The sequence below is a fragment of the Salminus brasiliensis genome, chromosome 1 (assembly GCF_030463535.1).
Source record: "Salminus brasiliensis chromosome 1, fSalBra1.hap2, whole genome shotgun sequence".
NCBI classification, from domain to species: domain Eukaryota; kingdom Metazoa; phylum Chordata; class Actinopteri; order Characiformes; family Bryconidae; genus Salminus; species Salminus brasiliensis.
In genome coordinates, this window is record NC_132878.1 from 19,071,427 (window position 1) to 19,098,738 (window position 27,312).

General features: G+C 37.5%; 1 protein-coding gene across 2 annotated transcripts in view; it reads right to left on the reverse strand.

Annotated features, from left to right (window-relative positions):
- lamc3 (laminin, gamma 3) overlaps nt 1-27,312 on the reverse strand; it is a 161,336-nt gene that overhangs the window by 120,401 nt on the left and 13,623 nt on the right. For both annotated transcript variants that reach the window (XM_072674061.1, XM_072674054.1), the window contains one exon: nt 20,502-20,806. In XM_072674061.1, coding sequence (XP_072530162.1) covers nt 20,502-20,806 — 305 coding nt within the window. The remainder of the gene's footprint in view (nt 1-20,501; nt 20,807-27,312) is intronic.

The window sequence follows — 27,312 nt, forward strand, 5'->3', positions numbered from 1 at the left end:
TGTAACATGCTGATGCTGACTGTTTATTTCACCTTAAAAAGCTATATTCAGTATTACCCTTTATTTCTGAGAGATACTTGCAATTCAATTTGTTAAACAAGCATGCATTTGTGCCAACCTCAGCCAATCAGCATCTGCTTTATCCCCCTAAGCCAGGTTTACACTTGGAAATAAAAGCTGGCTGACTTTCTCCTGTTTTCAACAGCTGTGGCCAAATTCTAATGACAATGGAATCTCTAGCCAGAGTCTGACCCAACTGTTTGGCCAGTGGTAATGAGGCAAACAATGCTGTGGGCAACACACTGGCGTACTCTAACAACATACTTTTTGATTGTGTTCATGTGCCTTGTTTACATCTATGCTTAAGTGTGCTTCAGTTTTAACTACAACAATATTAAAACAGGGTAAGACATTATATTTGCTGTTTCTGGTTCTGTAGGCATCAAGATTAAACATTTCTTCAATATCGTAAGCTACATGATTTCCATGATTTACAGTTTCAGAATAATAAATAGGAAAATGGACAAAGCACAGGTTTGGGCACTCTACGTGTTCAGTAATTAGAAACAGCCAGATAAGGGTCTTTCCATTCTTTTGGGGGGAATTTTTTACCCATTCTTCCTTGCCAAGGTCTGTGAGTTTTGTGAGATTCTTGGGTCATCTTGCTTGCACTGCTCTTTTGAGGCCTGTCTATATATCTTTGATTATGTTTAGGTCTGAGGGACTATGAGGGCCATGGAAAAACCTTAGTAGTTCATGTGGATCTTGAGGTGTGTATAGGATGATTGTTCTGCTGTAGAAGCCACCCTCTTTTCATCTTCAGCTTTTTTACAGACAGTGTGATGTTCACTTCCAGAATTTGCTGACATTTAATTTAATCAGTTCTTCCCTCTGTTAGTGACATGTTCCCTGTGCCACTGGCTGCAACAAAAGCCCAACACATGATGAATCTTTCTCTTTGCTTAACACTTGCAAAGCTGTTCTTTTTGTGAAATTCTGCATTTTCTCTCTCCACATTTGCTTATTGTGGCCAAAACCTTAATTTCAATAGTGTACATGGCTTGTTTCTATAAATGCTAAAATGTTTAGATTTCCTTCTATAACACTATGAAGGCCTATGGTGAAGATGAAGTAAAGTTGTTGTTTTTTCTGATTACTCTTCCATTACGTTATAGAGCTTATCCCTTTTTTTTACAGGAGCCATAAAAGCAAAATCAGTGTGTTTTTGATTTTGAGGCAAATAACAGGCTCTTAAAAAGCCTTTTATGACACCTTTAAATGTATTATGTCATGGAAAATATAGTATGTACACTTGGTAAATGTCTTCAATCAATCACTCACACCATCCATGTGTGCAATGCATATAGAGTAATGCTAGGCCCCCACTGGTTAATGTTAGAACTAAAAAATGATATGCCTTCTGAGGATGTTGCTGAACAGTAGACTAGTGCAACATCCACAATCTTAAACCTAAAGGTGCTACAAAAGGTTCTTGATGATGCCATAGAAGAACATTTTTTTGTTTGTACAAAGAACCATTTTTGCAAAAAATGCGAGTGTAAAGAACCTTTAAATTGGTAAATAATCATTACATCCACTTTTTGAACCTTTAAATAAATCTCTTTTACAAATATAGTTCTTTTAGGAACTTTTTAGGAACATTAATGCTTATTTAATGGCATTGCTCAAATAAAACTGTGTAGCATATTTATTTTTAAAGTTTAAACAGCTAATGGAACCAACTATTTGTGGGGACCTTGTGATCTGCACTCTTTTAACCTGGGCCAGGACATTTTACTAAGAAACAAATGGACCAACAGAGAGTTCCTGAGGGGGCTTAGCATAATCAAACGATATAGGCATAATCAAACGAAGAAGGCCTTTTTTCCTTTTCTTCTTTGAGCTGCTTTTTCTTATTCCTGGATTACTCCCATCATAGTGGCTCGACCCAGGGGGCTCTTGTGTCTCTTGTCATCCGATTCCGAGTTCAAACATCCTCGCTTTTCTCCTCCACTCTCTTCCCTCGCCATTCTTTCCGTTTAAGCGTTCGGCAGGGATTGAGCGAAAAGAGGTTTAAAGAGGGAGAGAATGATGGCTGGGGAAAAAATAAAGTGTTTTGAACATGGATTGCGCAGTAGGGGAAACACTTACAGTCGGATTAAAATGCTAATATTATAGGCAGGATGCAGGCCTGGTGGTTTTTAAGCTGACGAAATGCGGAGGCTTTGATGAAGACTTATGGAGAATAGGTCCAGCTGTGTGCTGTGTGTGACAAGCAGACATGCTTTGTTGACAATTAAGACAAGGTTAAGAAAGGCTTGGGCAAAATAGGTCTAGGAAGAAGTAAGTGCATCAGTGTAATGGCAAAATAATGACCTGATTAAGCAATGAATCACACTTAATAGTTGCAATTTACCAAAGCTAAAATGCGAGGCTTAACTCAGCTTTTACATCTATTTTTCATCCCTGCATTTTGCTGTTGTTTCGATGGTCACAAAAGCAGAACATTGATTTGTCGTCTGTCATTGACAGACTCACATTTGGTTTGCCACATATTAGTCATGTCATGTGTTACATGTATCTTATGATTTTGACTAGTAGTACTTTCATATGATCAGATGACATATAATCATTGGTGTAATTTGCACTGGCTAGTGAACATTCGACTGTTGAATCAATGGTGATGTACATGAACATATTTTAATCTACTCGTTATAATGGCTGAAGATAAACATTGAACATTGAAAAATGTCCAAATTCATCCAATGGAAAAATAAAACAACCCTAAATTAAACTAAGTTAAACTAAATTAAAAGGAAAGTGAGTTTTATATACCGTTAGCTTGTTATTCCATTGTTGTTGTTTTTTCTGATTATTACAACCATTGTTTTCTTAGGAGCACAACTTTGTTTTGTATATCTCAAGACACAAAATTGTTCAGTAAAAGTGACAACCTATGTTTGTTTAATACATTGTAATTACAGGAAAACATCTTTTGTTATACTAAAATAAGTTGTGGCCATCAAGTACAGAAAATTACAATTAACTTTTGTAATCCTTAAAAACGCATTGCATATACAAAAAATATGTAATTTCTAGAATAAATAAATGGAATTCACAGAATAAAGAAGTGTACAGTCAATTATTTCAACAATTATTTATAATTGATTGTACTACTTTAGTAAAGCTTATGCTACAGATATGGCTGACAAAGATTATGTTGAAAGATCTGCAATGTCAGTATCAAAATTAATACCAGAAGAAAATCCACTATTAACCCTGTGCACCTCAGGTCTGCTTTAAATAAAGAAGGGATTCTTTAGTAAAAAATAGAAACCTGCCAATAGTTTGCCTTTTTGGAAATGTATTCTGTTGAAAAAGCATAAAAAATCTGTGGAAACACTAAAACATTACAAACAAATGTGTGTTCAGTCACACATTTTTTAAATGAGTTGTATGTAAATGTGTAGGATTCTTCTGAAACAATCCTTCTGAAACAATGTCTTATTGATCACACAAGCTAAAAAAGAAAAGCTTCTTATTTCAATTTGTTCAAGTTATTTTACTAGCAAACAGCATGGTTATTTTTTTCTTAATGCTAAACCTGGTTCTTCTAACCTAAACCCAAACCTTACCCAGGGCCTAAATCTATTTCTGGTCCTAATCCTAACACTGGTATTGGGAATCAACATTCATCAGATTGTCAACCATTTGAACATTAACATGTAGACAATTTATAGGGTCTATATAGGTGTACATTCCAAATAACGTGAACTTCACATTAGTAACTATAGGGGAGCTACACACATACTAGTTTAATGGTGAACCTTTGCAATGATAAATAAGGGGTAGAGGAGGCTAATAACCACTGGGCTATATATAGTGATTGTGAACTTACAAAGAACAACATTAAGGTAGGTGTTCTCAGTAAGGTAGCCAATGAGAGTAGGTAAATGGTAGAGAAGAAACTTGCAACAGATGGTTTATTACACAGTTTAAAGCTATTGGCAGAATATCTGTTGTTTTGGCACTTTACATGCATCTCCATTTTGAGAGGATCTTGTTCTGTCTGAAGTGAAAAAAGAGGGGTGTATGCGGGGTAATGGAGAACATGCTCCACTATTCATCTCTGTTACATCTCCTAAAGGTCAACTCATCTCCATGAAGATGTAGGCCGCTCCAGCCAGAGAACAAAAAGAGCCCATAATGGTTGTGCCAAATTAGTCTCTTTGCCCCATTCATGCACCACAAATTTGTCCGAACAAGAAAAGGGAGGGACAGGGTGTGTTTTTAAAGGTTTGACTTGATTGATCTCACTACCATTGAGGTTGGAAGGAAGCACAGATGGTCGATCTCAAAGCCAATCGTTTACTCGTTAAACTGACTTGGCAGAAAAGAAATAAAACCAACAAGAAAGTAGTAAAAAGAAGCATCAGAGCAGACACCCGCACACGCACACACACAAAAAAGGTTTGTCACTGCCCGTGTGTAAACTGACTGGCTTATTGATCCGAGGACTCTCTATAATCACTGTGTCGATGGGTGCCTGGCCAAAAAGAAACCTACAGACTTTGCAGCCATTAGGTAAATCCTGGCTGGGATCAAAGGAGCATAGAAATAGCAGCCTAGATCTTTTGAAAGCCGAAAGGACAAAGGACTTGAGACTTTACTAATACTAGTTAGTTTATTTCATTCTATGCTTATTACTAAATCCAGCAGCTTCACCAATACAGTGTAATGGCCAACAAGATCTCTTCATATTTGTTATTATTATTATTTCATGATTCACACTACAGCTCCTGTCCATTGAGAAAACAGTGGCTGCATTCCAATTGCGTACTGCACACTAATACTATATAGTATAGAGTACAAAACAATCGAAATGGTAAGAGTTTGGCAGGAGTTTGGCAGGTTAGTACACCAAACGGGAAATGGTTAGGCATTACTATGGCAACATACATCACTGCAAGTTCTCTGGCCACCATTGCACTTGCATGGTTATCCGCCATTGTTTCCTGACTTTCTAACTATTCCATGACGTGAGAAGTTTCTTCCTTTCTGTTTCGCACTGCACTGTGGGATAATAATGTCCAATGTAGCCACACTCAAAAAACGACCAGTTCTGAGTATGTATCTTGGATATTAGAAAATATTCAATTATGACACTTTTATCTATACTACATACTTCATATTTAAATGTGTTACTATTAGTAATTAGTAATTCCTACTGCTTTTAAAAAAGGCAGAAACCCCTGGAAAAATTTCACAGTTCACTATGTTTTAGTTTACTGTAAGGATTAGGTTAAATATAGGTTAGGTTAAGGTTAGAATAAGGTATAGGTATAGTAGGTTAGTAGGGATAGCCCATAACACTCAGTATGGTGAGTGAATTACAGACTCGCACTTCTGGGTTCTCTCCGTGCCTCATCTAATCCTCCACAGCAGCTACAGCTCCAATAATCCACCTCTTCATAATGTCACGGTCACTAGTTCATAACCAACCAACCATTCAATGTTTTCCTATCCCTCCTCACTAGAATACTAATCTCTTTCTCCTGTCCTCAATTATAACACCTACCAACAGGATTATAATAATATTTTAGGAAATACTATCTATGAAGTTTACACTTTACTGAAAAAGTATAGTCTAGCCAAAACAAGCAAGGGCTTACAATTTGATGAAAGTAAGATGCACATCTACCGCAGCTGTATGGACCAACAGTGCTTCAGAAATAGGTCTAGTGATTCCACAGCCATCTGTGACCCAGAGAGAATAATTGGCCTCACTTTCTTTGAATGAGTGGAAAGGGTCCCCTAACATTCATCATGATGTTAGCCAATATGGGTGTCTGTTAGCTGATGTAATAGAATTGGCTGGTAGTGTTCTCCTCTAAGCGTATTGAGCTCCAATGATGTTGCATTAGCATCAGTCTGAAAAGGTGCAGTTGCTGTCTTCAACTGTCTCTGAGGAAGCACATCTGACCTTCACTCTCCCAGCACTGGTGGCATCCCAAATAGACCTAGATAGTGGCTGGGAATTGGCAATGACTAAATTGGGGAGAAAATAAGAAACTCGAACAATGACAAAAAAAAGAGAAACACCATAGCCTTACCATGAGCAGTAACATATGAAATATACATTTAGGCTGGAATACTTTAAGATTAGGCTTAGAGGGATTTAGATTTAGGTTTAGAATTAGGATCAGGATCAGGATCAGGTCTTGGGTTGATGCTTAGAGTTAGGGAACATGAAGCTGAAAGACAAGGTGACCATATCACTGCTGTCCAATTAAAACCATGTATTTCCATATTTGTCAGTTTTAAGTTTTTTCCATAGTCTGAACCCTGTAGCTGTACTGTACACTGAGTAAATAATTCTGGATGAACAGACCAATAGAAATGCTCTAAATTAACCTCTTGAGACCCTGCATTCTCATATGGGGACATTACATTTCTGCTTCTCTGCACCATGATACTTATTTTTTTTTACTTTGACCCTTCTGCCTCATATGAGGACATTATTATTTGCAAAACAACTTCCTGTACAAAGACTAAGTTTAGTTTTTATACGTGTTACTTGTAAAAATGGCGAAAGTGTTATAGCCAGCTGTAGAGGCCAAGTGTAAACAAACCAACTTCCATGGTGGACACACTTGCTCAATGTTAAGGATGTGGAGATGACTGTAGCTCCTCGCATATCCTTGGCCCACCTTGTAAGCTGCCTACTGCTGAGTTCTTGCTCAGCATGCTTTTATAGATAGAAAAAAAAAAAAACACTTGAGGACACCTGCTGTTAGCAGTTATCTTTTGTTCGCAGGCTGCCTTGCTTCATTTGATCATATTCTACATGATTCCACTATGCTAGTATCCTACTTCAAAAGCAAATGGCCAGATTTTGCACAATCGCAGAGACAAAAATGGTAGCTCTAAATCTTAATTATTAAAGCTGTGATATGAATGTAGATTTAACCCTGTAGGGATGTTCTTATAACCAGCAATAACAAAAGCATAGTATAATTTCACATTATTTTTGGTTCTCACTCAGAATGTATCGACATTCTATGAAAATGTAACAGTAAATTTGAACTATATTAGCTTTTCTACAACAAGGCAGAAGTGCTGAACTTAAAATATGGTCTCCTGCAACTCTAGTAGTATTTCTGTGGTCACTACTGACCTGAACTGGGGACAGTTTTAAGAGAGACGCCACAATAGCTTTGATCAAATAAAATGTGAGTGCATGGCTGGGTGGTACAAAAGAGCGTCAACCCAATTTTATCTGCGACAGCCGTGGCAAAAATTCTGTTTTGCCTTAGGGAACGGAATTTCATGGGACAGGCTTGAATGCTCCCGGAACAATAACTAATAACAACAAATCGGCCTAAGCCTTAAGCCAAAGGAAAAACAAAATCATATTTTTCCGTTAAAGCGTGAGGACAGGGCACGAGCATGGAGGCTGAAACAAATGAAACCCTCCACTTGCCCCTGTTGTGCAAAGAGCTTAATTAAGACCTGTGTAATTACAGACCTTGTGTAATTATAGAGTAAAGATATTGGTGGATAAAAGACACAGAGAAGTAAGTGGAGGAGGAGAAAGAGAGGGAAAAGCAATGCAATACTGCAATATGTGGCCTAAGTGTCTACATAGGTAATATTTAAAATGTATGGAATGCATATCCCTAACACAATGGTTGGCACAACTGATTTATGCACATTTCGAAATGAAACAATATACATATATGAAATAATAACTCTTAATAACTGATTTTGAGTGTTATTGGTTTTGATGACCTGCAAAACCATAGGACAGCAGCAGCACAGCAGTTGAACCAGTTGGGCAGTTTCTAGGTTTTTTCTCTTTCTTGCTCCTTTATCCAGCATTTGGGTTGGTAGTGTGAAACCAGCTGTTGTGTTATTTTATTTTACTCAGCACTTATGTTATCTTACCCGACTCTCAATAATTACCTGTCTGTGTGCATATAAAGTAAATGCTACATTGCTAATGGCAGAGGACATTAGACAAAAAGGGGATTTTAAAGTGTAACAGATTTAACCCCTTTAAAAAGCCCATGGCCCTCCAGGCCCTCAAGTCCCTGTAGTTACTGAGTAATACATATTTGTGTGTAATAACCCTTGGAGTGTGAAGGGGTTAAGGTGAGTACTTTGTATTTATTTTGTTTGTATCTATTTTAATTCATTTCTATGTAATTTAGATGCTACCTAGCACTACCTAGCTTGCTACCAAAATAACTGTATAGTTAACTCAATGAAATGCTTGAGGTGATAATTAATACAATGTTGCCCTATGTACCACTGAACACTGTTTTTCACAGCAGCAAATTCTATTAAACAGGAAAACAAGCATACTGTGGTGAATGTACACAGCAATTAGGTTTAAGAAAATGTTTGACAACATTATGTAAAGTTTTTCAACATTGCAACTGTTGCTATGAAAGAACTGGGGTTGTCAACTTTCTTGACAAAATTTATATTTAATAATTTTCCCCTTGTTTGTTTTTTCCATAAAGATTAGATATACTTTATAAATGAATTTACAATACGTTGTTTGTCAAGAAGCTAGCATACATGCAATAAATGCCATTTTCCCAAGATTCTCTTAAGAATAACTATCCACCCAAAAGGTCCATGCACAGGTTCACTGTGTGTTTAGCTCCAGTTTGGAAGTCATCTGAGGTAGTCCAGATGGTTTTCAGAGCTAGCAGACGTTGAAGAGATGGTAAAAGTCGATTGGCTAGCATTAGCTTTTTGCCTTTTTGTTGTACATCACATTTGACCTCCCTTTGTGCAGACACTGTTACGGGAATAGCTGCACAAAGTCTCCAAGTCTGGTTCACAAAGCACCCCATATTCCTTAAACTAGCAGAGTCTGGAGGTCATGTGCTGCTCTCCAGTGTTACAAGTATCAACAATGCCTTATTCTGCTCAAGTGGCCGGCTTATTTTATGGCTTCACAACTTTATGGCTATAACGGATAATGCTTGTATGCTTGATTGATGTAAATATAATGAACCATGACTGTTGAGAAACAGTCTCTGAGGTTCACAATATGGCATTTCCATGTATTGAACTCTCAATACTCAACAGAGCACATACTCTATTCCATTCTTGGGTGCCTTTAAACAATCATTTCATATTGCAGTATAAAAGCAGGTTTTCAAGAATGTATAGTTTTCTGTTATCATTTTCTGGCCTTTTTTCTGTATTTTACTCTATTTAACAGCAATTTAAAGAACCACATACATCAGTTTCTTCACAGTAGAGAAGAACCATTTTAAACAGGCAAAGAGCCATTAAATATACAAATGGTTCTATGAGTTGTCATTGGTCATTGGTTGGTAATTGGTCTATATAAAATGTTGCATTTACTAAAGAACCTATAAAAATCCCCTGTTTTATAAGGGTGGGTGGATTTGTTTTTCCTTGCTGCTGAACACTAAGTAGCTTGACTTAATTGCTGTTTTGACTGAAAGTGAAATAAGTGAATGGTGGTGCTTTACTTTTGCACAGTACACTATTACACAGTAAAAGTTTGCTAAACGTCAATCCCACCTTTTAAGAAATGAATCAAAAATGCAAAAATCTATCAATCTATTAGTCCTGCATCCTTCGTCTGCAGCAGTGCCCGGTGTTAAAAGATATCAGCAGATGTTAATGAGTCATTGCATCTATGGGATATTTTTGCCCTGACACATCACTCCATGCTGCAAATGGAGCATGCTGCTATAAAAGGGGTTGACATCTCTTATTCAGACAGTCGTACGGTGTACAAGGGCAGGCCCGGATCACTATCTCTTTAGATAGGGAGTTATCCATCTTAGAGAAGATGCTTGCTGCCCAGGGCATTCACATTTTATATGTGCAAGTGCTCATGATTAATGTACAGCATGGGAAGTGAATTTTGCCATAAATTGTGCACCCAAGGAATGTCTAAGTCTCATTTGAATAAGAAAGTAAGTCACATTTAAATAAGAGAGGTCTGTTATTTTTTAGGGTAAGTCTTTTCTTCTGTATTCTCTAAGGGAATAGCCTACTCCTTGATGTTGTTTTTTCTTTTCTTTTTTTTTTTTTGGTTTCAACCCAATCTGTATTTGCCACAACTGTAGTATACAGACAATAATTTCCATACACAGCATTCAAAAAATATACACCTATAAGAAGCTAAAGGGCAAACGCTAAGTACACTCACTAAAGGTGCGATGCTGATTTATTTTTTCTACCCGAGTGTTGGTTAGAGCCATTTGGGCAGTTTCTGGGTTATTTTTCTTTCTGTCGCTCCTTCATCCAGCATTTGGGTTAGTAGTGTGAAACCAGCTGTTGTGTTATTTTATTTTACTCAGCACTTGTGTTATCTTACCCGACTCTCAATAATTACCTTTCTGTGTGCATGTAAAGTAAATGCTACATTGCTAATGGCAGAGGACATTAGACAAAGAGGGAATTTTAAAGTGTCACAGATTTAACCCCTTAAAAAGCCAATGGCCCTCCAGTTTTACAGAAGTCCCTGTAGTTACGGGTATTACAGAGTAATACATCTTTGTGTGTAATAATACTTGTAGTGTGAAGGGGTTAAGGTGAGTACTTTGTATCTATTTTGTTTGCCAAGGTTAGGCCAAGGCTTAATAGCTTTTAGCTTCTATGTTTTAAAAGATCATCTTTCTTTTTAACATAAAAATACCCATTTTCCAAAAACCTGGCATTTCCCGTTCCCATCCGGTAGCTGGGACTCCCCATAACACAATGCTGGGAGGGTGAATTCTAGCATGTGCTTCCTCTGAGACACATGAAGCCCTCTAGCCTCATGTTTGGGCCATCAGCAATCTCCTGATGATAGGGCCAGTGGTTAGCTGGCTGCGCAACTCAGAAGTTCAAAGACAACAGTATGTAGATGGCAGTGCCCTTGTTTCTTTGACATGTAAGGTGAATACAGTGGCAACTTTAGCTAGGTTTACTCTTTGCTTGATTATGTTGTCAAAGTCTTTTTAACAAACATTTCTGAGCTCAAATGACCAAGATAGTGAAAAAAAAAGGGGGGGGGGGGGGGGTTGACAGGTTAAATTAACTAAACTAAATCTAGAATAATGGACAATGAATAGTACATTAACTCCAAGCTCTGACTTCTTATTTGTATGGGACTGACACAGTTCAGTATCTGAGTCAGGAAGAACATAAAGAGCCCTATCAATTGGTCTTTGAGCCTGGCACTGTGTTAATGTGCTGATTATACAATTATAAATTAAGAGAAATATTATTTTCATTTCTTAATGCATTTATATATACATATTACATATTTATTCCAGTACAATGGTTAAAATACTGAACCCAAACATTTCTATTAAAATAATGCATAGATCATGTTCTGTCCAACATGTTCCTAATATTGGGTTGCAGAATAACCCAGGTTGGGTTTGTTTTCAATCCAACATTTTTGCAAGTGCAGAGAGATGAGCAGAAATTATTGTCTGTGGTAATCGAGTTGGAGTATTCCTGTAAGGGCAAGGATGCAGTATAATCATTTCTACCTTTTTTATTACCTTTAGCATGCCTCAAGCTTCCTGACAGAACAATCTTCACTAGTAATCAGTCTCAGGCGCTAGTCTATTGTGGCTCAGAGCCAATCAGTCCTGCCACTAAGGTGTGACAAAAGGCCATTTTAATGTCAGTTGATATTTAGAGGATCCCTGGCAGAACAATTCTAAAGATCCAGTTTTACCCCACCTTCTCTCCCTGAATGGTTACCTTTTCCCCACAAGTCAATGTATATAAAGCACATTTTTAAATGTCGTTAGAATTCCCTGCGTTAACACAGTGCTATTCACAAATTTCATGAGGTGACTCACAGCATATTTACCTAAAATCCTTTCTGAGACTATAATCGAACCCTTAAGCACAGAGTTACTGGCAGAAAATATGAAATATGAAACGTCTGCTTGAATAATCAAGGCAAAGGGGCTAACATAAACAGAATGTGCTACAAAATATATAAATAAATGGTGAAACTATTATCATCAGTGACTCCTCCCATCTCAGTCACACAATGTGTAACCTCCTACCATCCGGGAGGAGATAGAGGGGCATCTGTAGCAGAATGAGCAGGATCGCATTCTTTCCATTTACTATTACTCTACTGAATGCCACACTACACTGATAAAACACTCTCCATGGAATTCATTTTTACCTAGCATACAGTAATACACATCCGACTGTACACTACATACTGAAAGCAGCATTTTTGCAGTATTATGTATCGTAACAGTGAAATGTAAAATATAATACTTTCCATATCCGTCTCAGCAACACTGGTGAAAACTGTACAATCTGGTTGTGTTTGGGTCTCTTATGCTCATAGTACTCCAGTTTTCCTGTTTTCCAGTTTCCAGAAGCAATGCAGTTGCTGTTTCACTGAACCCAGTGAGCGAAAGTAAAACACCAGATTTGCCATCATCATCATCATCAACAACAACAACAACATTAGGAGAATCTAATTTGTCAAACTGTGAATATTTAGAAGTACACAATTTCTTAACATTTTATTGTTTACTCATAAAATCACTAAAAGCATTCTGTTTTCACAGCATGTTGGTTACATAACTCTTTGCTGTTCATTGCTGCCATCACTAATGGCATTACCTAACTGGAAGCAAGTGAGTTGTTCTTGTGATGTAAGGCTAATTTGTCCAATGACAGACATGATATGATGTCTAACAAAAGCTGTTCTTACCAACTTCTATACACTGGAACACAGTAAATCATATTCTCTTACCCTAAGGCTTTCTGGTATCCATGTGTAATCAATCTTATCAAATCAATGCATTTTCTGTTGTTGGAACAGCAAACAACAGAATTGCTGTCTGTGGTATTTGATCATACAGTACAGGTATGGTTGATTGCCTCTTAAAGACTTAAAGACTAAAGATTTGTTTAAAAAACATATTGGACATGTTTTCCATATATTTGTTAATGATAAAGTAGTGAAAAAAAAATCTACAAGTATTTTATAACATATGATTCAGCCCAAACTGCTTTTTAGTAATACTAATTAATAAACTCTACATTACATTTTAGGGAAAAAAAACAGTATGCAATGCACATGCACTGGATTTTTTTTAACATTTGAAAAATAAAACAGGCTGAACAAAACTATCTGAATTAATCATTTGAAGAGTGAACCAGTGAGCTTAAAAAGCCTAAACTTTTTAATAAATAAATACCTAAACTGTATTTATTTTATAGGTATTGACATCTTTTTTAATAGGTATTGACATCTGACCCCATTTAGACAATTTTTCCAATGGCCTCATTAGTTATCTTGCTGTGACAGTATTTCTGGACTTCTGGAGCATGGCTATAAAAGAACCACTTTTGGATCCATCAAGAACTGTTTGTACAGACCTTTTTTCCTAAAACCTTTTTTCCTAGAACCTTTTAGGAACTTTTATTTTAAGTGGTGTAGCCTCCCTGATTGCTTCCTGTTGTTTGTGAAGCAATCAAAATGTTATTTATCTGCATATTTCCTCACCCCTACTGTTGGTTGTGGAGAAAGTGCTGCTTTTAAACTGCCATTACAAGAAACGTCCAATCCATGCAGACTTCAGTAAACTGTCGATCAAGTCTTTGGTGCGTATGAACAGAAATAGCTAATGCTGCAACGAAACGCACCACCAGCTGAGTGCCCTTGACTTGGATCAGATTTGAAGAAGAGCAAAGACATGACAAACAAATATAGTGTGCAGATTTTTGACGTTACAGCAGAGATAAGAGCGGTGTGTGTGCTGTGACAGCCAGTGGAGAGAGTAGAATGGCAGAGGAAAGAGGATGAGGAGAAGATGAGGAGAAAAACGCATCGGTGGAGAGAGATGCCGAGAATAATAGATGAAATGAGGGACAGAGAGGCGTAGAAATGAGGCAGAAAAAAAAATAGGAAGATGGAAGGATAGAGCGATAGGTAGACGTGTGTGTGTGTGAGTGAAAGGCAGCTTTTCTTCTTCTGAATTAAGTGGTTATGGTTAAGCCTTCAAAATCCCATCTGCGTATAAAATGGAGGACTGCTCACTGGGTATTGCCCTCTACAGTGCGTATGTGTGTGTGTATGTGTGTGTGTGTGTCTGCGCACAAATATTTCTCCAAGAGTTATTTAGTAAAAGCAATACTAACTGTTATTGCTGTGGTAATGGTTTGGTTCTTTGCCTGGTTAGATGGCTCATCCCTATGGAGGATTACATATTAGTCCTTAGTTAGCAAAAATACAATGCATTTCTTCATGTTGTTTCCAACTTCTCTCTGATTGTATCCTCTCATTTTTGAGCATACAGCTTTTGCTAGAGTAGAGTCAGTAAAGGCGAAAGTGAAGCTAATTTTATAATTTCTTTAAATTTTAAATTAATGTCTTTTATGTTTTCAGTATTTTTATTCAAATGGACTAGTAGTTGACGAATACATACATAGAATAGGCTGAACATTTTTTAAAAATTTCCCCCCACCACACTCCAACCCATTAAACAAACCCTCACATGCCTTCCCTCCACCCCAACAGGATCAAATAAAGATACAATCATTATAAAATTGGAAAATAAATATTAACGTCGGGGTAAAACACTGTGGACAGTGTTATCAATAATCAGCTGCTCCTTAAGTGTTATTAAAGGATTTCTAGAAAAGCAAATCTACACCCCAGTTTGACTGCAGATGACCTTCAGGATGATGTAGCAGACTCTGGAGTGTTGTTGCACTATTCTACTGCGCAGCACACCCGCACACATATGACTTTCATGGGCGAGTCACCAGAAGAACATTTCCTGGGTCCTCATCACAAAATTCAGCATCAGACATGTTCATAGGAGTTCTGTGGACTGCTAAAGTTAACACAAAGAGTTTTGGGTGCAATGACCAAAGGTATGTAAAAAGAAAAATGAAGCAGGCTTTTATAGAACATGTCTCCAACATTTCAGCACAAGGGTAGATTGATCATGTATTAGGCTTTTATAGCAGCCAGCGGCACAGGGGATGTTTGATTGATGTAGGGAAGAATAGATTCAGTTAAATAAAAATTCTAGAAGCAAAAATCACACCATCTGTAAAAATAAAAAAAAATAAAAAGAGGATGGTTTCAACAGCAGGATAATGATTCTGAACACATCTCAGAATCCACAGTGAAACACCTTAAGAGGTGCAAGCTGAAGGTTTTGCCAGGGCCCTCACAGTCTCATGACTTAAAAAAATCTGTGGATCTGTGGATAAACCTCAGAGGAGCAGTGCATGGAAGCCAGCACTAGAATATCGCAATATTAACAGCCGTTTACTAGAAGGAATGGGTGGAAATCTCACCAAACAAAAACTTAACCTCTAAGCTGGCAACAAAAGGCACATATAAGCATATGTAATGACACCATGTCATTATTTATTTAAGAAAACTAGGCCAAAATGCAGAAGCAGTGTGAGTAAAAGTGTGTGAAAAAGCACACCTGGAGCATTCAGGTGTGTGCTAACACAATCTGAGAAGGGTTGTAAAACTATTTGAAGTCCATCATTCTACAGAGAGAAGTGGAAAACATTCATTGACAGTTGTCAGTCTTTCCAGGCGTGGAAATCCCAGCAAATTCACTCTATGGTCAGACCATACAGTGCTCAGGGAAATTGTGTAAAACCCAAGAGCTACATGTCAGACTTAACAGGCCTCAGTTAGCATGTTACATGTTTACGATTATGACAATACAATTAGAAAAAAGAATGAACAAGTATGAATTGTTTAGAAGGGTTTCAGGAGAAAAAGAACAAGCTAGCACAACTTAGGTATCTGAACAAGCCACAAGACTTCTGAAACAATGTCCTCTAGACCAGACCAAAATGGAGATGTTGGATGTGGAGATGGCCATAGATGCACACTACCATGCTTGGCAAATATCAAACACAGCAATTCTGTACAAACATGCCAACTGTCTGGGCTTGTTTTGTAGCCACAGGACCTGGGCAACTTGCAGTCACTGAGACGACCATAAACTCTTCTGTATCTCAAAGAATTCTAGTGCAAACTGTGAGGCCATCTATCCAACAGCTAAGGCTTGACTGATATTGGGTCATGTAACAGGGCAATGATCCCAAATACACCAGCAAATCTACAAAAGCAGGGCTGATAAAGAGAAGAATCAAAGGTTTGCAATTACCTCAAGAGGGGAGAGTTGTGCATAAAAAAATGCCCACAAACCTTAATGAACTGAACCAATGTTGTAGAGAAGAATTATGAGAGAGACTGACAATGTCCTACAGAAAACCAGTATTTATCATTGGTGCTGTGTGGTATTATGAGCTGGGGTGTATGTATTTTTCATACATAGCTTCTCCATTTTAGACTCATTTGAATAAATAATGACATGGTGGAATTTGTTGTGTGTTGTATATCCAAGGTTGTATTAACCTAATTTTAGGACCTTCTAAGAACTGGATGGTTTTTTATTATGTCCTGATATGTAAAATCATAGAACTCAAAGATAGTGTATTTTGCTTTACACATCACTTTGCATATATGTGTTTTCAAATGTTGCACAAATTGCTATGTATTCCCCATTCTCACACAACAGTCCCTGTCTGTTTGAGAAAAAAAGCCAATGTTTTTTATCTCCTTAAAATAGCAGAACCCTTTTTGTACCATTCTGGACAAATAGCCTATTCTCACAGACAATCTCTAAGACATATCTCCATGATAAGAACAACATGCTGTTTCTGAATAATGAGTCTAGTTTCAAGCCTGTGTGTGTTAGTGTGCTAGTTTTTGTTTTCATATGTGTGTGTGTGTCCATATCCTAGTTGTGCAGCAATCACTATGATGTCTGTACTGTTTACTAACACTCTTTGCATTTAAAATCATATGTATCAGCCGTGTATCTGAAAAATATAACGGAGAGACCACCATCGTCACTGTGTCCTCTGTGTCTGTCCGGAATTTTCTTTAGTTGAGCTGACAGCTGTAAGAGTATCTTCCTGACTGTAAGGTTTGTGTGAAAGCTCTCTGAAAGATATTTGCTGCCTGCCTGAGGTGTGCTGCATTCAGAAGCCCATCAGGCCACACACACACACTCTTGCCCTGGAATCAGAGGCCGCTATGAAGGTCAGAAGAGCTAGACAGAGATGTTAAAGCTGCACTGATGATACACTCTGTAAAAGTGAATGTCAACATATCTGCCTGTGTGTGTGTGTGAGAGAGAGAGATATAGAAAGAGATAGAGATGTGAAGAAACACATACCTACATGTTGTGTTGTTGTGGGCTGTGGTAGAACTAATGGGGATAAAAAGTAAAAAAAAAAAACATAGTGTGCGTGTGTGTGTGTGTGTGCGTTTGTGTTAGAGGTTTTCGTAATTTTTTTTAGCTCTGAGGCCATTGGTTGCCTCTCCTTTGAAACAGTGTAACTTCCGTTTACACAATAGTGTTTAAACACAACATACAAATGTAAAATTAGTTTTCATGACAGATTGTTTGATGTTTAGAATTTTTTAAAATAAACATCATATAAATTATGTATTTGATCTATTTTTTTCTATTTGTAGAATTTGGTACGGCCCATTAACTCACCCCTTCACAGCTCCCCCTAGCACTAGCGATGTTCTCTACACTAGGAGGGTGAGGACTTTCTCCTCCAATATATGCAAAACAGCCACTGCCTCTTTTCGAACTGCCATGCCAAAATTGCTTTAAGAATGACGAGAGACTGGCCAATCGTGCTCTCTCTGAGTCCACGGTGGAATGGCTTGAGATTTGTACTCAAGACCCCTGGGCCATAGTGGAAGTGCATTAGACTGCTGTTTTTGTTTTTGTTTTTTTAAGTTCATGTTTAGCCAGCTGTACACTTTGTGTAAATTTTAATTTATACAAATATAGATCCATGCAAATGTGAAGTTCTGAAAATAATCTGCATTAAGACAGATTTGGTAAAAACTAGCTGAACAATAAGTGAGTTAAGGTAGCTTTCAGGAGATCAGGAGATCTCTTCATACTTCAAAACATGTTTCTATTTAGGCTAAAATTTGACATTTTCAATTGGTGAATACACCAAACGCATCGGCAAAACTGAGGTCAAAAAGGTCTAATTGTGTAATTTAAAGGGACATTGTATTTACTCTCCCTGGGGATAGGTGCATATTTGCGCTTTTCCTAGGCAAAGTGTTTTTAACTGTTTTTAAAATACAAATTATATTTTATTTTTAGGAAGTTAGGAAGATGTGTTTGAAACTTGCCTAAAGATCTTGAAGACAAACCCTTGAGGATCCCTCCCCAGAGACATAAGAGGTGCCACCCAATGACAGTTTGGTAACATTTTTATGTTACAATAGTATTAATAATATTTTTTGTTTTATGGCAAAGATTTTTGAATGATCTGCATTTTTTATTGAGTATATTCACATTTGAGTTTTTCTTGAATAAAAGCTGTAGTTACTGAGAAACAGCTGATCCATTGTCTTGGTTGTGACATTTCAATGTCAAACAAAAGTGATATATGTTGCCCACAAAAATTCTCAATAACTAAACTAAAGAAGGTACATAAAAAGTATGGCACATTTTGCCATCCAGAAAAAGGTGGAAGGTAATGTTGGAATTAGTGTGTACCATCATATATCGAGTTTCTTAAGGGTTATTTCATAAAGTCAGTTATTATAAATGGAACCACAACAACCCAAAGAACCTTAATCTGAATCTGAATGCTTAAATGTTTCTTTGTTCTTTACTGTGATGTGATGATATACAAATCCCTTGTATGATGTGCTATAATGTGCACCAAAAGAGACTCTTCTACTTTTACGAGTCAATGAAAACGTAAAACCCTTTTTGCTGAGAGTGCAGAGCCTAGATTCACAAACAGCCAATGCAAGCAATTTAACATGTACCTCAAAAAAAAATCTTTCTCGTTGTACAATCTTGTCCAAGAAAATGAATTTTTATGTTACATAAAAATGACAGAAATGTATCTCTTAGATGCATCTGAAATGGTACTCCTTTTAGATGCAATGGAAATTGGGCAATTACATACTCTCTATAGTCTATGCAAAAAAAGTGCAATTTGTGCATGTTTATGCCCTTTTTTCATAAATACCAAAGTGCATCTCCTTAAAATTGCTCTTGTGGATTAAGAAATGTCTCGCTAGTCTGTTGAGTAGAACTGAATTCTGTATGAAAGTGATGAAACATCATTGAATACTTTTGCAATGAGTTGAAGTGAAATGACATAATTAATCATTCAACAGCTGACTTCACTACTGCTCTTGTGGGTGAATCCAATAAACTATTCACAGCAATAACGTTAATTGTAAAGCCCTGCAAATAAAAAAATAGTGCTGCAAATACGACTCAAGCTTTTAGCAGATCGTTAGTAGTTTCTGGTTAATTCAGTGTTAATTCAGTATTATTTTAACACCCAGAACCCATTTTGTATTTTGTAGGCTGTCTGCTAGGCTATATTATAGGGTTCATGATGGTTAAACTTACTGTATGTGAGATAATACACATATTATAACACTTATCAGGACCCTCTCGCTAAATATAATGGTGTCATGTAGGTGTACCAAAGCATCAGTGCTTAATCCAAACCCAAAAAGAGACCTAAAATCCACTTGTTACACTTATCTCAGTGTTTGTGCTCCATAAACATCACAAATTGTGTGTCTTTTGCTCTTTGGGCTTGTTTTTGTGTCACAAAGTGAGTGATCCAGATCAATATGATTCAGAAAAGCATTCTGAAAACCAAAGAGGGCCTCTATTTACTCTTAAAATGCATCATTTTCTTTTCCCTATTACATTTCCAATGTTCCTAGGAGTATTATGCTGTCACTTTGGCTATTGGTAAGCCCGGATCGACCACCATTGAAGGATGCTTAGTAAGAGGCGGTTGTACATAAAATTCTTGCATTTTCAGCTTGCAGACACTCTTGTCTAACAATTTTCAAAACATTTGTAAAAGGACAGCTGTTAATATATATATGATACTATATATGATAGTTTGACTAATGGATAGGTTTATTCAGATTAACAAGCATATTGTTGCTGTCGGACAAAAGCCTCCAAAACGACAACTTTACAGGAGAAGGAAAAAACCTACTTACCTTTCAAAGGAAATCATTGTAAAAAAATATATAATTTTGGAGTATTTCAATTTACACTGAGTCCAAATCATGAAATTTGGACACACTGTAAAGAATAACTGTCAGATTTAAAAATAATGAAATTATGTCAAAAATATGTGAAAAACAGGCAAAATGGAGATGAAAGTTTTTTAGTGTCACATCGCTGATATTAGTGTTTACATCTCAAATGAAGACACACCTGACTATCCTAAAGTTTTATGTGACTATGGCATATGCAACTGTCTCATGTGAATACCTTGACTGATAAAAAAAAAACACACACTCTTAAAAATGTTTGTAAAAGAGATGTGTGTGTGTGAAGAAGCTTTGGTACATGTTAATTGCAACAGTTACTCACTATTAAAAGTACACAAACCTGTAGGGCTGGGCTCTGGTCAAAGTTGTAGGCACTGGGTTTTCCCTCCAAGGTGGAGAATGCTACATTTCCTCCTGTTAGCGGAGAGATGTCGCTAAACTCATCTGTACAGACCGCCGTCCTCTCTTCCTCGCCTGGCCGGATAAATCCCTTGTTTTCCCTCCCGTAGGTCTTGCGGCAGGAAGCACTGTAGTACTGGTATGGTTGCCAAGGTGCTGTCTCATCAGTACGCTTGTAGATGGCAAAGCTTTCTGGTCGGCTGGTGTAGAATTTCAGGCGCACGTATGTGATCTCAAAAGCCTTACCTGGCAAGAGAGAACAGTTCTGATGTAAGATTTTTTTTTTTTTTTATGTTATTTGGAGGTTTCTTGCCTTTTAAATTGATCATAATTCTTTCACTCATAAAAAACAGATATCAATTTATGTTTATCTTACAAATGATGTGTTATTTAAATTGCCTTACAAGATGTATTATTATTATTATTATTATTATTATTATTGACATCACTGCAATTATTACAAAGTTAGGCAATAAAAGGCATTTATACATAGTTTATTTCCTGTTATAAGGGGTTTATATCTGAATTTAATTCATTAAATGACAAAGCTAAAGGTTTTATGCATCACATTTTTCCTGCTTTTTTCAAGTTCAGAACTTATATTTTTAAACTAAAGATATGGTATTGATTGAATGTTTAAAACTTTTACTTTTAACACACTGTCTCAGCTTAATGATTGGCAGGTAAAAAAAATTGTGATCAGAGTACACATTTTCTTATTACCAGCTAAAACTGTGACTTCTGAAGTTTAATATGGTCAATATATGATTTAAAGATATTAAAACTAAAGATCTTAAGACTGAAGCCACAGCACTTTATTTAAGGAATGTGAGATTTACTTAACAACAATGAATCAATTATACAAAAATCAGGAGAGCTGGTGGAACTGAACAAATCCATACAATAGTTGGAGGTCAGCAACCAAACCTGTGTACTTCTAACTGTTCTTTTAACCAACATACAGTATCATCAGCATATCAATGTGTCACAGTCAGAAAAAAAATGGCAACTTTACAGGAGAAGATAAAAACCTACTTACCTTTCAATGGAAACCAATGAAAAAGATTTTACTCCAAGTCATTTTGGAGCATTTCTATTGGTTCATTCATCATGAAATTTTAGACACTATGTATCAAACTATGTCAAATAGTGAAAAACAGCCAAAAGGGAGATACAAGGAATTTGAATCAACTATACAGCACTAATCAAAAGTCAAATGAGATGTTACCATCCAACACCACGTTTTTCTAATCAGTGCTTCATTAAAGTAAATGAGGAGAGCTACGGGTGGAAGTAAATAAATACATACAGTAGCTGGGGTTCACACAGAGGTCAGCAACCAAACCAAACTGTTCTTCTAACCAACATACAGTATCAATAGCATATCAATGTGCCAAACACATTATGCCTACCTTCAACTGTATTTATGTTTATTTGTATTGATTACATGGTTGGAGTGCCTCTACTGGTAGCACCATTTCCTGAAACAGCATAAAGGGGCATTTCCACTGAATTCAATTTTTGTTTTTTCTGTTTTTTTTTTTTTTTAAGGCTGGTCACCTTGTGTAATGACTATTTAAATGACCTGTGCATGAAGACATGGCAAGGGCCAGAGAGTTGAAGTGCTTAGTTTCTAGAGTCATTAAGCACACTCCTCTTGCTTCTCAGGAGACTGTTTGTCAAGTTCTTCAAGCCCTTTTGCATCTACAGTCTTGAAAAATAGTTTGAACTTGCTTCAAAGAATTCTTTGAGAAATGCCATTTTGGTTTGGAAAAACCTTTAAAAGGTTCTTCACACACATTTCTTTTACCAAAATGTTTTTTTTTCCATGGCACAACTCAAAGAACCCTTTGTAGCCCGTTTATTATTATTCCTTGTCCCCAGGCTTAGAGCTGACTTAAACTTTAGTGGTTGCAGACTTGGATTTCTCTTTCCTATAGCATAAGTCAATTTTAGTCAGTTTCCTTTCTCTAACAATCACACAGGTTAGCTGATCTGTAAGCTAAGTCCACCCATCTCAGTAAAAATGTACATTTATGTACACTTATCCAGAGTGACTTACAAAAGTGCTTTACTGTTTACTCAAGAATAACTTCAGCTAGTTTGAATAGGCTAAAAATTCAAAGATACCTCTAAGCCTAGACACTACTGAACACAAACTCACTGTGGAGACCATAATACTCTACTCTTCACCCAAGTACTCTGGGAACAGGTGGGTCTTCAGTCTGCGTTTAAAGACAACGAGTGACTCTGCCGTTCGGACACCAAGGAAAGTTTGTTCCACCACTTCGGTGCCAGGACAGAAAAAAGCCTGGACCTTTCCTTACATTCATTATGAGGATGGAGCCTAACGTCATGCAGGAAGTAGTTCACAACATTCAATCAAGACATTTTTAAGGGCAGCTTTACAAAAATACAGAACCAGATGCTTACTGAACAAGCCGAGGGCCACAGTGCTAGATCTCACTGAGAGAATAAAAATGAGGATAACCAAGTAACAAAAGATAAATCCATTCTCCTGTGGAAAGTTTAGAGAAGTTTCTGAAAGCTTGTTTTGACTTTAAAAGAACAAAATGGAAGAACTGAGATAAATAAGTTGTGCAGAACAAGATGTCTCACAAGAGCACAGAGTATCCCAGGGAAAGGGGAACAGGAAGGGAGGGAAATAGAGGAATGTCATAAGAAAGCCCTCAAACTCTGTTGACAGATGATGCAAAGTGACCGTCAGATTTCATTCCTTTAGTATCTGCTGCTGTCTCCTCTAGAGTATGTCCATCTTCTGACAAACATTTCCAGCCACAGCCACTAAGTTCCGAGTCCACGTACAGAAACTAAACTGGACAAAGAGTCTACTTTAAATTCATTGTTTATATGATGGCACAAAAGCACTGCATGTACATTTCTCCACCTATTTAGCCTAGAGCAGTTTATCCCTTTCACACTGATGTTATAAGGAGTGTTTCAACCTGGGCTGCAATTTCAATGATATACAATCAAGAGCAGCCACTCAAAACAGAGTTTATATACACAACAATCAGCCATAACATTAACACCACTGTGAGGTAACGTGAAAAGCATTGATTATATTCATCTACAGTGGCATCTAATAGGAGGTGGATATATTAGGCAGCAAGTGAACAGTCACTTCTTAATGGGGGTTGTGTAGAAAACAGGGAAAATGGTCAAGTATAATAATCTGAGTGACTCTGACAAATTCAGGGTCAAAGGGTCAAATTATTATGGCAAGGTGACTAGGTCAAAGCATCTACCAAACATCAGACAGGTCTTGTGATGTGTTCCCAGTATGCAGTGGTCAGGACCTACCAAAAGTAAAGAAAGCAACCACCTGTAAACCGACAAAGGGTTATGGGCACCTAAGGCTCATTGATGTGATCCATGGAGGCCCAACCTCACTTACAGGACTTAAAGGATCTGCTGCTAACATCTTAGTGCCAGATACCACAGGATGCTTTCAGAGGTCTTGTGGAGTCCATGCCTTGAATGTTCAGATCTGTTGTGGCAGCACAAGCAGGGACCTACTGAATATCAGGTAGGTTGTGTTAATGCTATTTTTGATCAGTGTGTGTGTGTGTGTGTGTGTGTGTGTATACATAAATACCATTATGCATAAGGATACATATATAACCATTTGTTCATCAGCCTAAATAAAGATCTACATAATCATAATAAGTAGAACTTATCTTATAGTCAGAAACAACTGGTTACTGGCCAATATTGTACAATGTATAAGCTGCAGTAAAACAAAATAATCCTTTGGATTGGCTCTCTGAGAACATTTACAGAACATCTGCACTTTCATCTTTTATGAGCCGTGCTGCGAATGTGTCCTATGTGTTGGTTTATTTTCCTGCCCGTCACAGAATGTTATTGTTATCCATGTAAGAACTGTAAATAAAACATAGCCGGCTGCATTTCTCATGTCCAAGTGGGAGGCCACTGAACAAGGACAGCAGAACCTTATGTGATGCAGTATCAGTCTGGGAATCCTGCCCACTCCCTGTTTATGCCATATACTGCAAGAAGGACTTCAAAATGGTACAGTGTTTGCATCACTGAGTCTTCTATGAAAGAAGGAATAGGGTTAAACAACAACAACAACAACAACAACAACAAATGAATATGTTTGAAAACATTCAGGAAAGAACTTCTCTCAATTCCAGCAGGGTAGAATAAAGTATCATATCAAATCAATTAGAACATACCAGTACCTTTCTGTTCTATTCAGCTTTTGGGCATGCAAGCTTGATTGGTAGGTGAATTGATTAGGTTGTTGGCTGTGTAAAACAATTCGCACTCACTAAAAGCATCAACATAAATTAAGGACTGTTACACGCTGGTTCTGCTCACACCCTGGTGCTTGCCGACATCAGTTGCAGTCTAGTTAAATTTTCTCATTCTGCTGACATACAGCCACACTATAGGACCAAATGTTTCTGAACACCCCTTTTAATGATTGCATTCAGCTATTTTCCGTTGCACCATTGATATAACATTTACACACAGCTTGTCTAGTCCTTGTAGAAAAGCATTGCCAACAGTATAGGACTCTTTGAAGCAGTTGAACATGAACCTGTTGGCACCATGCCCAAAGATACACCATCTTAGAGGTGTATAAAGCCCCCCCCAGCATTGAGCTGTGGGGCAGAGCATCGGTGTTCTCTTTGATGATGGTGGTCCATCTAATACTTTTGAGTTGGATGAGTTGGAGATGAGATGGGGCGGTGATCATGCAACATTCTGTCCTCACTAACGCTCATGTCACTGAATGCAATCAAATCCTCACAGCAATTCTCAAAAATCCAGTAGAAAGTCTTCCCTGGACAGTAGAGACAGTTACTCATAGCATTGAATTGGGAAGAAACATGGAATGAGCAGGTAATAATAATTTAATCCATATAGTGTATTTCCCATGGATGATGTTCTACTCTGGACATCTGTGAGCTATCTGTGTGAAACTGCCTGGTTAGCCCAAACATTTTAACTCGGATTAACCCTGGTTTAGCCTTATATTAACTATACAGATTCCAATCTGCCATATCAAGAAAACCATCTACAGGTCAAATGACTAACTCAAGGCAAGGGATATACCTAGCAGGCAGCAAGTAAATAGTCAATTCTTAAAGCTGATGTTTTGCAATTAGAAAACATGTGATTTGAGCAACTTCTAACTACTTCTACTTCTGGTAGATCTAGTGCAGTGGTCAGTATCTACCAAACATGCTTTAACAAAGGACAACCACTGAACCAGTCCCAGGGTCAAGAGCACCCCAGGCTCATTGATGCAATCCATGGAGGCTCCACCTCACAACTTACAAGACGTACAAGGATCTGCTGTTAACAGCTTAGGGCCAATTACACAGGAAACTTTCAGAGGTCTTGTGGAGTCCATGCCTCAAATGGTCAGATCTGTTTTGGCAGCATGAAAGGGACCTTCAATATTATGCAATATTGTAGCAAAATAGAAGAAAATAATTTTACTGCTGCAGTTGTTAATGCTTTCCCTGCCGCACTTGAAGTCAAAATGTCGTTACAAAGACGTTACTCTCAGCCAGCCAAACAATCCACACTGCATCAGCTTTTAACACTCATGTGTGGAATCACACTGTTTATTACTCAGTTTGGTCAATATTACCCAGTGCAGATGTGATGAAAATGAAATGACTCACATTTTTTGAGTATGTAAATATAACATTACCACATATTACCACATAGCACATATTTGGGACTGGGGGAATACACATCTGTCGGGTTATTGGGCATCTTTAAAAAGCCATCCATAAGATCGATCTGACTGGCTCAGCTCCTGATGTTCTGCCCTGTTATACAATATGTGGCTTTACAAGTATTCTGAGTACTATACTGCACACTGACATGGGGAGATACATGCAATGTACAGCACACAGTATCTGCTTCAAACACAGCCGGTGTTTCTATGTTTATGTTGACCGACTTCACCTCTGTCTTCATTTGATTATGTTGGTTTCACCTGTGTTTATGATGTGTTCAGACAGGTCTCATAAACTCAAGACTTTCCAAGTTCCCCAGAAGGAAGTGGCTCTTAAACAACTGGACAAGTTGTAAAAACACGAGTGGCAAACTCAAAATCAGGTAAGGTCCATGTTACTCAGGTCGTAGCATAGAAACAGGCAATATGTTATCTGATACCACAAACAAGAGGGTAGACAAGGTTACACACTCTCACCTTTGTGTTTAAATATTAGGGTTAAGCAGGTATAGAACTAGCATAATCATGCTCACGAACACTAAATTAGTTTCTAAGGTTCCTCAAAGCACCTTAAGTGGTTCCCCCACAGTTTCAAACTGAAGAACCTCCAACAGCTCCTTAAGGATCTTTTTTCTTTTAACAGTGTGTAGTACTGTATTGTGGTGAGTATATAATGCTATGGCAAAATTATGTTCACGTTTGTGTCTTTTGTGTTTGTGTTCATGGTAGCTGCATTAGTCAACTTGTTTATTGCCAAATTAACTTCAAGCTAAGCTCGTCTCCACACAGAGATCACCCCACTGTTGGCAACCATGGTAGTTTGACACATGATAGTTTGACACTGGTCTCACCAGTCTTATATGTCATAATGTTTTACTTAATGGTGTTTTTACTGTTTATGAATGGCAAATTACCCAACATTAGCTTGATAACTGCACTGAAAAATGGAGGAGGTTTTGGTGACCAGGCTTGTGTTCCGGTCCTAGGCACCCCCATTTCGCATGAG